We start from the raw sequence: 18,626 nt of genomic DNA on the forward strand, positions 1-18,626 counted from the left end.
CAAAACAGCAAAAAAAAAAAACAAGCAACAAAGAAAAAGAAACTAACAAAAGACACAAGTGACTGATATATAAAGCATGTGCAGCTTCTGGTGTGTGTGTGTGTTGGCTGCTGCGACTGCGTGTGGTTGCAATGGTTTGCAAATGTTTGCCTGCGTGTGTGTATGTGTGTTTGCATGCTTATGGAAAAGTGTGTGTGTGTGTGCGTGTGTGTGTGTGTGTGTGTGCGTGTTTGAGGGCACTGGCACTAAACTTACTTGGGTCCAGATGTTCTAATTATAGAACGGCTCTGCTGCCTAATGACAGGAAACGCTGGCCTCGGTGTGCGTGCGTGTGTGTGTGTGCGTGTGTGCATGTGCAGAAATACGTTTCTGACAGACACACTGACACATTGACTGAATGTGCGTCAGACAGACACATGAATGAAATTCTTGTCATTAACCTCTTGAACCCTGATTTCCTACTTAAATTTTCCCTTAAGTAGCTTCTGAGCTCTTGTGCCAGGCATGTTTCGGAGGGTTGCAGAAGGGGTTGCGTTCAATGGCAACCTCTGCAAGTCCAGGGGAGGTGTCATATATACTGTATACTTAAGACTTATACTTAGGGCGGGAGTTGTTTGAATATTTTTTTGGGCTGTCAAAGTTAACGTGATAATAACGCATTAACGCAAATTTGTTTTAACCCCACTAATTTCTTTAACGCATTAACGCAACAACATTATTGCGGGCTCGTTTTAAAGCTAGAGAGAAGATACTGGCATCACATGAAACTAGAAAACCTAAGGAATCCATTGGTGCCAACCATGGATTCCATGGAGGATGAATAACGCTACAAACTTACACTAAATTCTGGCGAGGAAAAACTTGTCATGGCCATTTTCAAAGGAGTCCCTTGACCTCTGACTTCAAGATATGTGAATGAAAATGGGTTCTATGGGTACCCACAAATCTCCCCTTTACAGACATGCCCACTTTTTGTATGCTAAATACAGTACCTCTGAGGGTTTTTGTAATTATTTTGTGTTGTTAATTGATTTCCAATAATAAATATATACATGCATTTGCATAAAGCAGCATATTTGCCCACTCCCATGTTGATAAGAGTATTAAATACTTGGCAGATCTCCATTAAAGGTACATTTTGAACAGGTAAAAAATGTGTGATTATTCACGATTAACTATTTCAATCGATTGACAGCCCTAATATTTTTCATACTAGTCTCAAAATGACATCTTTATTTCAGTAATGATACAAACAAGATTTTTAACCAGGAGACCGCTGTTCGTGTCCCGTGTGAAACTTAACGTACCGTTGACTTATTTTGTCACGTCAGTCGGCGGTATTGTCAGTCCTGTGAGTCGTTAGTCAGTGAAGTTAACTTCACGTTTCCTAACCCTAACTAAGTGTTTGTGTTGCCTAAACCTAACTTCCTGTGAAAAAGGAAGTTTATTTTGAAAGGACACTGTGCATGTGTTGAGCATAATATTGACACATCGTCCCTGGTCCGTCCAAAAGTAGCGCAAGAGGGGTACCCCGTGCGGCGGTCTCCGATGCTGAGGGGCACTGACCAAGCGGTGGTATGTGTTTCGACTTCACTCATATTCATTTGCAACCTTTTAGGCCTTAAATAATGAAAATCTGATTATATCAATGACTTACTGGGTCTTTGAACAGCTAAACTTTCAGTCTAAGAGAAAACACCAATCCATCAATAATAACCACCAATCAATAGAGAAATACAGATTTTTGTCCTCTATCCATAGAAACCTATTCAGTTTTTGTTCAGTAGTAGCCTTGATGATGGTCATTCCTGTCCCCTCTCTCCTCGTTACTATGGTAACAAGATGTCAATCGATGTGGCATCTCCATCCTCATCTCCAACTGTCCTCTCGATCGGAGCTTCGTAACCACGGAGACAGAGTGAGAGGAGAGTTTTTTTTTTTCAAGCCTCGTGTGTCGAGGTTCAGATGGAGGTGACGTCTGCTGCTCTGCCTTGCTAAAGGGCTCCTCAACGGAGACTAGGAGAGGAATTAGGGAAGGGAAGTAGGGAGGAGGAAAGAGATGTAGGGAAGGAAGCAAGGGTGGAAGGGAAGGACAAATTAATAAAAGGAAGAAAAGAAGGAAATAAAGGAGGAGGAAAGTAAGAAAAGAAGTAGGAAGGAGGGAAGAAGAGGAGGAGAGGAAGGAGAATAGGAGAGAAAGAAAGCAATAAGAGAAGGGAAGGAGGGAGATGGAGAGAGATGTAGGGAAGGAATGAAAGGAGAGATGAAAGACAGAGGGATTAAAGGAATGAAAGAAAGATTAAATAAGTAAAGAAGGGAGGAAGGAAGGAGGGAAGACGAGGAGGAAAGAAAGGAGATTAGAAGAGAGAATGAACAGCAATAAAAAAAGAGAAGGAGGGAAAGAAGGAAAGAGATGGAGGAAAGGATTGAAAGGAGAGAGAAAAGAGAAGGATTATAGGAATGAAAGAAAGATGAAATAAGTAAAGAAAGGAGGAAAGAAGAATGGAAGCAGAGAGAAGAGTAAATGAAGGACAGAAATACGAAAATAACCGCAACGAGAGAAGGGAAAGATGGAGACACAGTAAGGAAGGAATGAGGAGAAGTAGGGAAGGAAAGATGAATAGAAGAGGAAGGAAGGAAAAGGGGGTAATAATAAATGGAGGGGGAGAAGGAAAGAGAGATGGAGGAAGGAAAAGAAGAGGGAGGCAAGGAGAGAGAGTATGAACAAAACAGGACATGGGCTACTTCCTGAATGTGATTATTACATCACTTCCTCTGCTTGTCCAGCCACACACACACACACACACACACACGCACACACACACACACACACACACACACACACAGAGTGGGATTGTGGGTGTTAGACAGTTTAAGCAGCTTTAAAGGAGAAGATACAGAGACGTAATCTGACTCTTAATTCTTACTGTCTCATCTGTGTGTGTGTGTGTGTGCGTGTGCGTGTGTGTGTGTGTGTGTGTGTGTGTGTGTGTGTGTGTGTGTGTGTGTGTGATTACCCGGGATAATAACATGAATGTAGTTCAGTGAGTACAAGAAGCTTCTCTTTGCATTATATAAAATAACTGAATTAGATCTTTGTGCCTCTGTTGTCTCTTCTGTCGCTCTTTGTTGTTTTAGAATAAAACACATTTAGAAAGGGTTCATATATGTTTTAATTCAACAACTCCTCTCCTCTCTGGTTTTCTCCTCTTCTCTCCTGGTTTCCTCTTCTCTTTTCCTCTTCCTTATCTCCTTCAAGTTATCTCTCGGCTCCTCTACTCTACTTATCTCTGCCCTCCGATAGTATTGTTTCTTCCTCACCTCTCCTTATCTCTTCTCTAGTTTCCTCTCCTCCTTGTTTACTCTCCCTATTTCTTCCCTCCTATCCTCTTGTTTCCTCACCTCTCGTTATCTCTCCTCTCCTCTTCTTGTTTCCTCTCCTTATCGCTTGCCTCCGATTGTATTGTTTCCTTGTATCTTCTCCTCTTCGCTCCGCTCCTCTCCGCTCCTCTCCCCTCCTTGTTTCCTCTACTTATCTCTTCCCTCCTATCCTCTAGTTTCCTCTCCTCTCCTTATCTGTTCTCTCCAATCCTGTTATTTCCTCCTCTCCTTGTTTCCTCTCCTCTTCTGTTCCCCCCTCTCCTCTCCTCTCCTCTCCTCGTTTGCTCTCCTTATCTCTTCCCTCTAATCCTGTTGTTTCGTCCTCTCCTCTCCTCATGTCTTCCCTCCTGTCCTTTTGTTTCATCTCCTCTCCCTATCTTTCCTCTCCTAATCTCTTCTCTAGTTTCCTCTGCTCACCTTGTTTCCTCTCCTTCTCTTTTCCCTACTATCTTCTTGTTTCCTCTCTTCTCCATATCTCTCCTCTCCTGTCCTCTCCATATCTCTCCTCTCCTTATCTCTTCCCTTTTATCCTTTTGTTTCCTCTCTTCTCCCTATCTCTCTTCTCCGCTCCTATCTCTTTTCTAGTTTCCTCTCCTCTCCTTGTTTCCTCTCCTTGTCTCTTCCCTCCTATCCTCTTGGTGGGGGGCGGCTGTAGCTCAGTGTTTACAGCGGGTCATCCTTTAATCATAAGGTTGGCATTTCAATCCTCGGCTCCTACAGTCTGAATGTTGAAGTGTCCTTGAGCGAGACACTGAACCCCAAGTTGCACTTTACAGCCCACATGTTCCTAATGCTTAGGATGGGTTAAATGCAGAGGTCAAATTGCATGTACAGTATGTACCTGTATGTATATGATGATCTCCTCTCCTCTCCTCTCCTAGATAATCTGACCTGTTGGTTGTGATTTGAACAATTTGACATGTAAATAGTTATGCTAACTCATGTGCGTGTCTTTCTTTCTGCTTTTCATAATGCTGATCACGTGTTCAGGTTTGCTGCTTCAGGGATGCTGTGGATTCATATGTTCTCTGTGTGTGTAAATGCGGTTTAAATGAGTCATTCTGTCTCCATCTCTCTCAGCCTGTCAATCACAATATGAGGGTGGGATTGTGGGACGTCTATTTTATTTTGAGTTTCTGTTGATGCAGTTTGAGTTTCTTTAAGTGGCGCTCTTATTTTTCTTGGTCAGTTCAACCATGTTGGCTTTCACTGCTGATGCTGACATCACTAGTTCTTCTTCTGCAGCGTAGACAATATGGCCATGGTGACTTTGATGTCAGCCACAGGTTTCTGAAGGGATGTTTTGAAACCTGGAGTTTGGGTTGAAACACGTGAAATAGTTTCAATGTCTCAACATCTTGAGTTTTTGAAATGTCTTTTAATCACATTGATAGCTGAAGATATGAAAGGAAATGAAGTTGTACTTGAAGTTGACTTGAAGTAATTGAGTACTTGAAGTGGCAGTTGAAACTGAATTACTGAGAAGTTAAAGTGGAAGCTGTTAAAGGAAATGAAGTTGAGCCTCAAGCTGAACCACTGAAAGGAGCTGAAGTTGCAGCTGAAAGAGTGAAAGTGCTGATAGGTGTTGAAGAGTCCACTGAAAGCTATTAAAGCTAGGGCAGGCAATTTATTTTAGAAGCATTTTTTTGTGGTGACACCTTCTACACGCCCCTACAGTTGCCATGAACGGGGAACTTAGCTGGAAACACTTTTTACCAGGCTGTAAACATGTTTATTTCTGCTGTAAAGTTAGGCATTTTAACATGGAGGTCTATGGGGATTAACGCCCTTCTGGAGCCTCAAGTGGCCATTTGATGAACTGCAGTTTTTGGCACTTCCGCGTTGGCTTCACTGCTCAGCACCCGAGGTTGCTGCTTGCCCTGAACACATACAAACTATGAAACAGTCAAACTCCCCGTGGAGTAAATGATCATCTTCAGTACAGTCAGAGTTTTCTCATATCAGCATTATAGAGGAGCTGCAGCTTAATGTCTGACTTGAACGTTCAGCTGAGCTGGCGTCCACTTGTTCCAAAACCAACAGGAAATTTACACTTTACAGCAGCAAAAAAAAAAAAATAGCGACCAGAGAGTCTGGTTTGATTTTCATTTGGAGGTACAACGCAGTTAAGTTTCAAGTCATTTCCAATAAATGTCGTCTTCAAGGCTGTTATAGCTCATTATGGCTGCAGTCGTTTCCATGGGAGATGTAGTGTCTGAAATGTTCCCAGTTGGGGAGGTGTAAAAACTGTTTGATTTACACAGCAGAGTTTGGCTGAAAAAGAGTCTTCAGGGTATCTTCAGTGAATATGAAGGTTAGAAAACCACCAGAGTCTCTTTTTCATCCTGCGTTAAAAAACAACACGCATATATAAAATGAATGAATGAATATTTATATTCACACAGAGATCTTTTTAGTTTCTTTTTACCATTATTGTGATTTATCTATTGTGCTTCATTGAGTCTTTATACATATCCGAGGCCCATATGTCGACTTCTGATTTTTCAGTCAAATCAAAGAATGAAAACCATTTGAATTCTTAATTTTCAGGAACATTTCGGTTAACAGGGAATGTTTTAGTGAGTGCGTTTGATTTGGAGAAATTAGAAAAATACCTAAACAGATGTGATGAACCCTTTCTGATCACCACACGCTGTTTGACGTACGTGTGTGTGTGTGTGTGTGTGTGCTGGGGGGTGGGGGAGGCCTACAGTTAATTATAGAGTTTGGGACCAGATGAGAACAGTGGGCCTATAGAGCTCGCACAGGTGCACACACACACACACACACACACACACACACACATACACGCTTGATGTTCTCGCAGCATGACCACTGTCCTCATTTCTGTCAATCAGAGACCATTTATTACCATCATCAACACGTGTGTCCCTGTGTGTGTGTGTGTGTGTCTGTTTGTAAAGGTTGTCAACATGCTTTCACATCACCTTACATTCACAACATATTTGTTGAAAAAAGAACCGTCTTCATGGTGAATGTCTGTTGCAGTTATAACACAATCTTTCAAACAGTTAAAGTACGTTTTAAGTGATTGACTTTACAAAAACCCCAGAGAGGTTTTTTTTGTCATCATATCTTGTCAGCTTAGAGAAGCTCATTGCTTATGCATCCGGTCACCTAGTATGTGATGCATCTGAGATTACAGCCCAGTTGCACAGCAGTGAAACTGTCATGAAATGCTGATTCCAAAGTATTGATTCATATGTAATCGATATAATTGTGAACCGGGAAGTATAAAGAATGGCAAACACCGCAAAGGGACGAGGTCTTGGTTGATGGGTGGGTCATAAAACACAGGATTTTTGCCCAGGAGACTGGTGTTCGTGTCCCATGTGAAACCACAAATCAAAGTTGATTTATTTGTCACGTAACTTCCGTACTTAAGTTACGCCACTTCCGTAGTCATTTTAACCCAAACCTCGATCTTTTCCTAAACCTAACTAAGTAGTATTGTTGCCTCACCAAGTGGATCTTTTCCTAAACCTAACTAAGTAGTATTGTTGCCTCACCAAGTGGATCTTTTCCTAAACCTAACTAAGTAGTTTTATTTTGAAAAGCCTGGAGCGAAAATTGACACATGCGTCTTGTGTTGCTGGACATTCGTAGGAAAAAGCACAAAAAATACGTATTTGAAAGTCGTGCAGAGCATCACGAAAAATAAGGGGAAGATTGTGTCTATGTACACGAATCAAATAGATTAAATTTCCCAACTATTTCACGAACTGCCGTGAGACTGTGTTGTAGATTAACCTAGCTACAAGGTGTACGATACAGACTAACTCCGGTGCCCTTGTCCATTTGGTTCAGTTTGTTTAGGCTGCAGTGGAAGCTCTGGTGCTAATCAAACAAACTGGTGACACCACTTTAGGGTGGTTTGTTTGGTTAAGAGATTTTAACATTTTGTTCTACGACATAAGCCTTTCTGTGTCTTAAAAAAGGTGGTTGCTAACAAGTGGCTAAATGAGCCTACTACTGTAAATGTCATCACGCCGACTCGCCCGCTTTTACAGCCTTGTTGTTTATACTGGTGCTCATATGACTGTGGTGTAGTTAGCTTTTTACTTCTGGTGATTGCATTCACACTTCAAAAATCATAAAAGTGGTGTGGTACATAGGGCATGTAATACGTCAGTGAAAACAGTGGAAAAAAACACTGCAACATTTTTTTTACTGCTCTGTACCTGCAGAATAATAAATATAATATTGGTGATTTTTCTTTCTTCCTAGAAAGCTAGACTGGTCTCCATACAGACACACACAAACAAACGTCTCATTTTAAATAATACAAAGAGCAGCTCAATGGTCATACTCGGGTACAGGCCTGTTTTTGTGCTCAGTGATCTCTCTCACACACACACACACACACACACACACACAGAGGGTAACTGTATTAATAGGAGTCTGTTTTGTGTCAAGCAGGTCTTAATAGGATCAGTGTGAGAGACATGGAGCTGTCTGTCAGTCTAAGTTCATTAACTGATGATAGATGACCTGCACTGTGTGTGTGTGTGTGTGTGTGTGTGTGTGTGTGTGTGTGTGTGTGTGTGTGTGTGTGTGTGTGTGTGTGTGAGAGAGAGAGAGAGGTATGTGTGTGTGTGCTTTTAAGAGTGTGTTTTCCTGCTTGTGTGTAAATTCTCTCTCTGGTGTAATTTATAGCCCTCAATCGGAGGCCTTATCAGGTGCAGGACACATGGACGCCTCCTTCTCTCCTCCTTCTCTCCTCCTCCTCCGCGTCTTTTAACTCCTGCACACCAACTTGAATTTCTCTCTCCTCCTCTTCCTCTCCTCCCCCTTTTCCAATCCCTCTCCTCTTACTTTTCAATACTGAATGGTGCTTCCTTTAATTGCTGTCCTCCTCATCCTCTTCCTCCCCACCTTCACTTCCACTTCTCTGGCATCTGGACCAGCTATCATCAAACTCTGCTGCTCCACTTTTATTTCATTTTCCTCCCCTCTCTTCTCCTCTCCTGTTTCCAAACAGACTCTATTTGCAGGATAAAAAAACACATGTGTTGTCAAAGAGTTAAAACAAACAATATCTATAAATGTAACCTGTTCAACTGAATGATGGAGGGACATAAAATACAAGACCGGCACAATTACCACTTGAACGTTGTAGTAAATATTGGAAAATATTGATCAGCTTGACGGGTTCTACACTAAAGTCTAGTTAAAAAAAAAATCTTTCTTCTCACAATAACAAAACTTTGGTTCTGATAGCGATACCTAAAATCAAGTCTTTACTTCAATACTGAATTACTTTGTTTTCTTGTTAATTGTTATTGGGCTCATCATCATCTCTGTTCCCTAAATCCACCTGATCAGGTTCAGGTTCAGGTTCAGGTGACTTTATTTGTACCCGTAGGTAGATCAGGTGTGCGTTCCCCAAATCTGAACAATCAATTGTGTGTTCTTTAAATCCAACTGATCTGGTGTGTGTTCCCTAAATCCAACCGATCCCGTGTGTGTCTTCATAATTCATCTAATCAAGTGTCTGTTCCCTAAATCCAGCTAATTGTGTGCGTGTCCCCATAATCCAATTGATCAAGTGTGTGTTCCCTAAATAATACCAATCCATTGTGTGTTCCCTAAATCAAACTGATCAAGTGTGTGTTCTCTAAATCCAGCTGAGCCTGTGTGTGTCCCCATAATTCAACTGATCAAGTGTCTGTTCCCTAAATCCAGCTGAGCCTGTGTGTGTCCCCATAATTCAACTGATCAAGTGTGTGTTCCCTAAATCCAGCTGAGCCTGTGTGTGTCCCCATAATTCAACTGATCAAGTGTGTGTTCCCTAAATCTAGCTGAGCCTGTGTGTGTCCCCATAATTCAACTGATCAAGTGTCTGTTCCCTAAATCCAACTGATCCCGTGTGTCTTCATAATTCATCTAATCAAGTGTCTGTTCCCTAAATCAAACTGATCAAGTGTGTGTTCCCTAGAACCAAACAATCACATCTGTGTTCCTTAAATCTCGTCTTTCATAATATGAGTTCTCGAAATACATCTGGTTCCCAAGTTTCCTCTAAATTCAACTGATCGTAACATGTTCAAAAGTGTGTGCTGCATAAATATGACTATTCAATTATATCATCTAGCGTTTAAAACGTATGTTCCTTATATCTGATTAATTGTTTCCAAAAACGAATCGATTTCATTTTTTTATTCCCTAAATCGCGTTGATCAAGCATGGTCCCTAAATCCACCTAATTCCCAAGTGCTTGTTCCCTAAAACAAACTGATCAAGTGTGTGTTCCATAGATTTAATCGATCAAGCGTCTGTTGCTTAATTCATCTGGTTCTCTAAATCCAACTGATCAAGTGTTTAATCCCCGAATCCACTTAATCTAAGGTGTGTTCCTTAAATTGTAATTACTTGTCAAGTGTGTTGTACAAGTGTGTGTTCCCTAAACCCAGGTGTTCGTCAGTTGTTTGTTTTGAAAAATCCACCTGGTCATTGAATATCCATTCCTTCAACCCAAATGACTGTTGAATACTACTGATCAAGTGTACGTTCCCTAAATCCAATTTTACCATCCAGTGTTTTTTGTGTAATCTTCACTAAACCTGCACAAATTCTATTCTATTTTATTCTATTCTATTCTACAAATATGTAGCCCAAAGGTACTTTTGTTGAGGTAGAGACATTTGGTTTGACTCCAAAAGGCTTTTTGTAACTGAACCAGTTTATTTCTATTCTGCTAACACACACACACACACACGCACGCACGCACGCACGCACACACACACACACACACACACACACACACACACACACACACACACACACACACACACACACACACACACACACACACACACACACACACACACACGCACACACACAGATAAGCTGACATTCCAAATGACTCGACAATGAATGTAAGCTGCTCACTATACACACACTGACACAATGGAGAGCCTATTGAGGAGAGATTTGTGCACTACAATGCATGAGACGACTGTGAGCATGTGTATATGTGTGTGTGTGTGTGTGTGTGTGTGTGTGTGTGTGTGTATACTGTAAGCGAGAGCTGCGTTGGCACATTTTAGTCGACCTGGATGAACTGATCTGATATACCTGTCATGTACAAAATGCAACCCTTCCTCTGGGGATGTCAGCGTCTCTTGACCTCTGTACATCTGTCTTTTCCAGCAAATCCTCGTATTTAAACAGTTTGTTCGTCAGTGTCATACAGCTGTTTTCTGATCGGCCACCACTATGGTTAAGGTTTGGTTAGGAAAAGATGTTTTTTTACAATTTTGACATCTATTTTTTAATGCCAGAATTGATATATCTACTTAATTTGAGTCAATGCGGAGGTAGAAGGAAGTTACCGCTTTTATTGTTGTAGTCTGAGTAACGTGGCGTCATATCCATTCCGTATCCGTCAAAAACTTGAAAACCATTAGATCACTAGAACCATTATCAGGTCACCTGTGACCTCTCAGTCAGCAGGCTGACCTCTGACAGTATAACAACATGGATGCAGTGTAATCACAGAGGGGATTATTGGTTTGCAGGAGGCTTACAGGACCATTCAATTTCACATAGACACATTAAAGGCTCTACAATCATAATCAATAACGATTAATGACATGGAGCACAGGGAGAGAATGATTTACGCTCCAGTAGTTGATTATAGACACTGTACAGTAATATTATATGTAGTATTACGTGTTTAAAGTGATGTGATGAAAAGTGGGGATCACTCACATGATTATTTGAGTGACTCAAATGTGGCTCTGAGGACTAGGATGTTAACGGTAGCAGATAAATAAAATAAAACTGTGATTTGAAACATCAAATACAATAAATTGCAACTTTTATTTTTATTTTTTTTCACTCATTTCGTTAAAATTATTTCAAATTACTTTCTGTTTACGTACTTTTTTCTGCTTGTTGGTTTTATTCTCAGTAATGATGATGACAGTATTTTGCTGCACATCTTGATTTGTTGTCTTCAAAGTATAAACTTACTGCATCACATGAAAGCATTGGGGTCATTTATTTTCCCAAACTGTATTTTGAAAAGATCAACTCTCTTATACTTTCCTAAACTATACTGCGATATTGTGTCTTCGTTCCTGTCGTCTAAATCTCTCTCTGTTTCTTTTCTTACAGATATGGAGGAGAGAACGAGTGCAGGGTCATGGGCGAGTGGAAGTCGTTCTTCCAAGGTAACTACCGACAACAATACTAGTGTTGATAATTATTTTAATTTATTATTTTTGAATGCAATTGATTTTAGCATTTTTAATGTTACTATTATTGCCATTACTACCATTAGATCTACTAGTACCTGCTGGTACTATCACTACCATAATTAAAGGGACAGTGTGTAATATTTTGGGGGATCTATTGGCAGAAATGAAATACAATATTACATATATATATATATATAGCGCAGCGTCGTCTGCGTTGAGTTTTGAAAAGTGTAACCACACTAGTGACCTGTCCATTGAAATGATTACGACTATTTCTGCTGCTAATAATAAATAAATATTATTATTGTCTATCTCTTTCTAGAGTTATGCAGATGGGTCTCAGTACATGGCGTCACATGACAGCATCTCCCCTCCATACGCCACCTCCAGCAGGCTAGCAGGTACGGACTGAGTGTGTGTGTGTGTGTGTGTTTGTTGTATGATTTTTACAATGCGCTTCTTTCTTCCCATCAACTTTGGATTCTCTGCTTTGCTGGGTTTTGATCTGACGGCGTGTGTGTGTGCAGAGAATTAGTGAAACACTATCGTACACTGGAGGAGACAGGTCATCTGGCATGCAATTTCTCCCTCTCCCTCGGCCCGCTGTGTGGAAAACGCTCGGCAGTGTGTGCTCATTTACCCATGATGCTCTCTGCCTCTGGCTCTCTCCGATGTGGTGCCAGTTGTGAGCAAATGGCCACTGACACAGATAATCTGCCTCTCTCTCTCTCTCTCTCTCTCACACACACGCACACACTCACACACACAGAGAGCCTAATTACCTTTGACTGGATGCATCAAATATGGAAGATGTCAGCTCTCAGCTGTCTGACTCTACCTGCTCTCTTTCTGTCTCTGGCTCTTTCTCTCATTTGTTGGCTTTTAAGCACTCGTTCTCTTGTGAGACATTACATGTTAAACCTTCCATTCTGAAGCCACAAAGAGTTAACACAAGTGTGTTGACGCATTCTTTGAGTGGGTAGTGCGTTATTTTAAAGGAGATGCAAAGACTACTACCAAAGAAGGTACAGTATATTGATAAGAAGTGAAAGTCAATTGGACGTTCCGTTGCAACATATCAGCACCCAGCAACAAAGCTACACTTCCGCCATTGATGGACTGAAAGCGACTGGCTTTGGAGGAAAAGTTTTAATTGCGCAAGCACCTGTTCTAGATCAATTATGTGTGTGCAATTGAGATTCTCTTTGAAGTATTGGGATGATGTTCAAATCAGCTAAAAAAAATCAAAGCAAATAAATAAAAAAACAATATTATAAATATTGAGTTAATTCTCGTGATTGTTCAGTTAGTTCTGAATGCACACTGCAGATTATAAAAAAAATATACATACATATAAATAAAATAAAACAAAACAAAAGGAAATGCAAAACTTCCGAATTGTGGCGCCGCTGCTAGAATGATCCATCGTGTGTGCGATGTGTTGTGACAGTGTTGTAGCAGCAGAGGAAGAGAGGGAAGAGGCGACGCAGAGTCAGAAATGGAAATATTGTATTCTTCATCTGGCACACGGGAGCTGCAATTTACTTTGATAATGATAACACTAAGAGACAGAGACAGCCAGGGATATGGAACACACACACACACACACACACACACACACACACACACACATCTGTCTGTTGGCTTTCCTCTCTTTTTTGCGTATCCTGATGGAAAATGTAGTGTGTCCATATCAATACTAAAACCACAGAGCTTTCATTAATATCAGTGATGGTGTGTTCTAAGTGTCAGAGAGCGACCCTGCCTTACGTCTTTCCACAAATATTGGCCACAGAAATAGGTGAGGAGAAAATATTCATTGAGTTTTTACTTGATGCACAGACTGAATTTCTCCAGCGTTGGCAGCCTCAAGCCATTGTGATATGCCGAAGAGCATAATGGAAAAAAAAGATGTTATCCTCTCCAACTAGGGCTTCACAATATGTCGTTTCAGCATCGACATTGCGATGCACGACGTACCTCACACATCCTGCGATGTGACATGCAAAATAGTCACATTGCAGGATGTGTGAGGTACGTCGTGCTACAACTTTTTTGCAGCTTGATAAAGAAGGAAAACTCGCACGGTTCTCATTTTCCATGTCTAATCCAGTGTTTCCCATGAATCACCTACAGTCTAGGTAGGCCCGCCACAGTTTCATAACGAAACTTGTGTATTTTTACTTATTTGGAAAGGCCCATAGTGAAGGTGGCTCGCTTGCATTTCCTGCAAGGGCATTATTGTTGGTTGCTAAGGTGTCTCTGGGTGATTGCTATGTGGTTGCTTGGTGGGTGATGTTGCTAACTGCTTGTCCTGGCATGGCGAGGTGATTGCTAAGGCTGTCTAGGTCATTTGCCAAACCAATGAGTTATGTTAACGTGTCATCCTTAAAGCATTTTCTCCAGGAAAACGGAAAAACATACTGTTTAAAAAAACAACTTCCAATGAACATAAATCTCAGCTTTGTGTGGTTTGTGCGAGTACGGTTTTGAAAATATACTTGGCTTAGTACTGCAATAAACGTTTCAATAGGAAGCATCCAGTGGAGGAAAAACTGTCCCAAATTGGCATACGAGTTGTTTCTATTGCAGGTGTGAGGTGGTTTGATGGGTGGTCAGAATGGCTGAGTAAATGAAGCAAAGGTATATTATTGATATTGTTTTTATTGTGATTAATCGGAGGGTTAGGAACTACGATTAGGGTTAGAAACTTGTGTCATTCATCCCCTAATTTTAGGGTCATAAAGCATCTTCTTTTTTCTACATTTAGGACAATGTTGTTAACATCACAACGGTGCAAATGTCTCAGTTTTAGAATGAAGCTTATGCATCAGCATCATAATGCAATACTCCTAGAGCAGGTGCATCATCAGAGAATATGATGAAGTAGTTACCAGGATGCCTGTTTGTTTGTTACTAACACATGACTCACTAGTAGAGTGTTTATTGCAAATTATTGGCAGCGTGTCATCAGAGCAGTCAGTTTAAAGACAGCGTTAGTTGAACACTTGAAGAAACATCTGAGCGGTAGCAGTTAGTTCAGCTTATTCTCAGGTTTGAGACAAAGTACTCATCATATTTCTCACCTGAAATCAACTCAAACTAAAAGAAGAAAGAAACACTGCAGAGTTTAATGAACCCAGCCGGAACATGTTGAGTGTGAACGCAGCCTCTCTCTCTCTCTCTCTTTCTCTCTCTCTCTCTCTCTCTCTCTCTCTCTCTCTCTCTCTCTCGCTCCCTCCCTTTCTCGCTCTCCCCCTCTCTAACCTTGTCTGTCTTTCTTAACCCCCCCACCATCAGATTAGAGTGATGTTATGCTCTAGATAATCAGCGAAGGGATTAGTGTCATCTCAGCGACCCCACTAGATTAATCTGCCGACACACACACACACACACACACACACACAGAGAAAAGCAATCAGAAGATGTGTGTGTTTTTTACGGAAATGTGTGTGTAAATGTGGACTTTCACTTACATATATGTTTATATAAGTACGTGTGTGTTGTGGATGCTTGTGTGTGTGATGCATGCATGTGTGTTTTTGTGCGTATCTTCATGTGTGTGTTTTAATGATTATTGGGTCTGTGTGTGTTTGTGGCTTTGCGTTGCTGTGTGTCTGTGTGTGTGTGTGTTTCTGAGCAAGTTGGCAGGTTACTGTGTCAGTTTCTGAGTGTGTGATGTAAGCTTCTTTATGAATGCGGTTTCATGTGGTTAAATGTAGGGGCGTGTGTGTGTATTCTTTGTGTAAATGAGTGTATTCAAACTTGTACTTGTGTGTGTTTTGACGTCATGTTCTTTTAGTCATTTGTTGTGTCTGTACCTGAGTGTGTGATGCTGGCGTTCAAGTGTATTTGTGTGTATGTATGAGGATACATGTATATCTTAGTGGTGTGTGCTCTTTGACTTGTGTGTTACAGTTTGTGCATAAATGTTGAGGTATTATGTGATTCTAGCTTTCATGTGTGTACATGTGGTTATACAGTGCGTGTGTGTGTGTGTGTGTGTGTGTGTGTGTGTGTGTGTGTGTGTGTGTGTGTGTATCTACCTGTGTGTAGTTGCTTTGCAGAGCAGGTGCACCACCATGAACCCCCCCCCGTAACTGTCACCTACATAGTAAATGAGAGGCTCAGTGGTTTCAGCTTGTAAGCACATTCTGTTCTGTTATAAATAAACGATCTGATGTGGCTTCAGTCTGATCCTGATGTAACGCAGCTTCATTCTACCGGCTTCTACTGCTGTCATTTAAAAAAAAACTTGATTTGAAAAGGTGACAGGACACAGAGGACGCTTCCACAGTGTCACACTGTTTCAAAACTGGCATGGCCATTTTCAAAGGGGTCCCTTGACCTCTGACCTCAAGATATGTGAATGAAAATGGGTTCTATGGGTACCCACGAGTCTACTCTTTACAGACATGCCCACTTTATGATAATCACTTACAGTTTTGGGGAAAAACCATGCATACTGGGGTCGCTAAACAGTCTTGGAATTACATAAATTGGTTATCACTGTAAAGCTGACACTCTTGTGGATTCAATGAGCCCAACTGCAAAAAAACTGCATGGTTGTTGCCCCAAACTGCATGTGATTATCATAAAGCGGGCATGTCTGTAAAGGGGAGACTCGTGGGTACCCATAGAACCCATTTTCATTCACATATCTTGAGGTCAGAGGCCAAGGGACCCCTTTGAAAAGTGTCATGCCAATTTTACCTTAACCAAGCATGACATGGCTGGTACCAATTGATGAGGGTTTCTAGTTTCATTTGATACCAGTAGCTTCACTCTAGCTCTAAAATTGCCTGCTACAACCTCTAAAAAAGTAAAGTTGGCAGAGGACGCCAGCGCCCTCAAGGAGTGGAAAAGGTTAATATCAAAATTTACAATTACACTACAAAATAACAGTACATTTTGTCCAGTATATTTGACCATAAAACACAATATGTTAACTAAATAAAAACATATATAAAACATCCATAAATATCAGCCACTGCTGTATCATTCTGGGTGTAGTTTTTATCCAAAGTGACTTCAAAGGTCATTATTATAAACAATATTAATACGTTGTGATATATTATTAATAAGCAGCACTAAACAGAACAGTTAAGTATATAAAGAGCTGGTATAAAGCTGATGATCTTGGCTCCCGCCTCCTCTTGTTGTTTTTGTTGAGATGTAGTGAGTCAGCCGTCTGTCTCACCTCTGTGTGACCTTATTAATGAGTGTTGAGCCACGAAGCTGGACCCCCTCTGAGGAGGTCACATCTGGACACTTTATATAGAAATACATATCTGTCTCTCTCTCTTTCTCTTTTCCCATCTTTTCTTCTGTCTGTCTCTCCGAAATGTGTTCAGTCTTTTTATCTGATTTTCTCTTTTCTTGCTCATTTCCATTTGTGTCTTGATATGCACTTTATACATCATATATTCCCTCTTTCTGTTGTTATTATACTTCAACACTTCTTCCTCTCCCCTCATGTCCTTTTCTCCTTTTCCTGTCCTCTATCCTTTTTTTTTTTTTTACTTCCTTCCCTTCGTCTCTTTATCATCCTCTACTCCTCTCACCCCATCTCTCCTCCACGGAGACCAGGCCCTCCTGTCTCCCTCTCTAGCCCAGCAGCCCCTCACCTCAGCTGGGTGTGGTGCCAAGGTCGTCCCCCTGTCTCTCCCTGCTGGGTCTGGGTCTTTGTGCTCTGAATGTTTAAACATAAAGGAGAGGAGAGGAGATGAAATGAGGGAGCTAGAGGAGAGGAAATGTAGTGACATAAATTATCAACTTCTAAAAATAACAAAACGTCAAGGTCTTTGGGTTGTAACACCAGCAACCTGTTTTCATTATTAATGAATCGGTTATTTATAACAGTTAATTATTTGTTTAGTTTATAAAATGACTTAATTTCCCAGAACCCCTCACATTTGAGGAGCTGATAACACAGATTGTTAAACATTTTTGTATCATAAATGACTTAAATAATTAATGGGTTATTAAACTCTTTATGATTACTTTTCTATTTTTGGATGTGTCTTTGAATCGCATGAAAAGAGGTCAGGGTTACATATACAGACACCTGTTATCACAAGCTCAGGTAGGTCACATATCAACAGCTGAGCCAGCTCCACCAACTAAATGAAGAACACAAGATGCAGTTGAAAGCTCTGAAAAGCTTTTAAGTGGACCTTTGAGTTAAGATATGTCACACAGTGTTCCCAAAGGTCAAGAGTGAACTTCCATGCTTAAGTCTCGTAAAATGGTATAAATGAAAATTGATCAGCAACATACATTTTGGTACATAAATAAAAAAATAAACATCTAATACTATTTTTGAAAATAAAGTTTAATTTCAAGGTGATTTTAGAGCCCAAAATACAATAAATAAAACCAAGTCAAAGGAGGACGGAACAGAATTGCATAAAATGCATTAAGAAATGTAAAAATAAATGTGTAATGAAATGTATAAAGTGAAGAATACAGAAAGAAATAAGCTTGGATAAATAAATAAGGGGTGAAATGAAAGGGAAAACTATGCATAAATAAATAAATGCATAAATAAATTAAAAAATACATGAATTTAAAAATAAGTATCAAATAAATGCATAAATACATAAATAAAAACATAAAAAACAAATAAATAAATAAAAATGAATGCACAAATAAATAAATGCTTTTAGAAATTAATAAAAACATACATGAATAAATAAAAGGAAAAATAAAAAAAGAGCAAATAAAAAAGGAAATTTATTCAAAGACAAATAAATATAGAAGAAAATTAAAACAGAAATCAATTTATGTGACATTTTATCAATTAATTAATGGCTACATTTATTTGTAATATTATTTTTGCTACGTTTAATGACATATTTATGAATTGAGTTATTTATTAATTTCTTTTTGATTTTGACAGGTTCTGTCCTCGATAAATAGATGCAATGAATTAAAATGCATAATAAAAAAGAATGAAATACATATATATAAACATCCTTCTTTTCCCGCTCCGCCCTCAGTGATTTTATTTCCATTGTC

At 40.1% G+C, this 18,626-nt stretch overlaps 1 protein-coding gene across 1 annotated transcript in view; it reads left to right on the forward strand.

Moving 5' to 3' along the window:
- tcf4 (transcription factor 4) overlaps positions 1 to 18,626 on the forward strand; it is a 230,164-nt gene that overhangs the window by 41,684 nt on the left and 169,854 nt on the right. The window contains exons 5-6 of the mRNA XM_074616972.1: positions 11,524 to 11,579; positions 11,929 to 12,007. Coding sequence (XP_074473073.1) covers positions 11,524 to 11,579; positions 11,929 to 12,007 — 135 coding nt within the window. The remainder of the gene's footprint in view (positions 1 to 11,523; positions 11,580 to 11,928; positions 12,008 to 18,626) is intronic.

Source organism: Sebastes fasciatus, chromosome 19 (genome assembly GCF_043250625.1).
Source record: "Sebastes fasciatus isolate fSebFas1 chromosome 19, fSebFas1.pri, whole genome shotgun sequence".
Classification (NCBI taxonomy): domain Eukaryota; kingdom Metazoa; phylum Chordata; class Actinopteri; order Perciformes; family Sebastidae; genus Sebastes; species Sebastes fasciatus.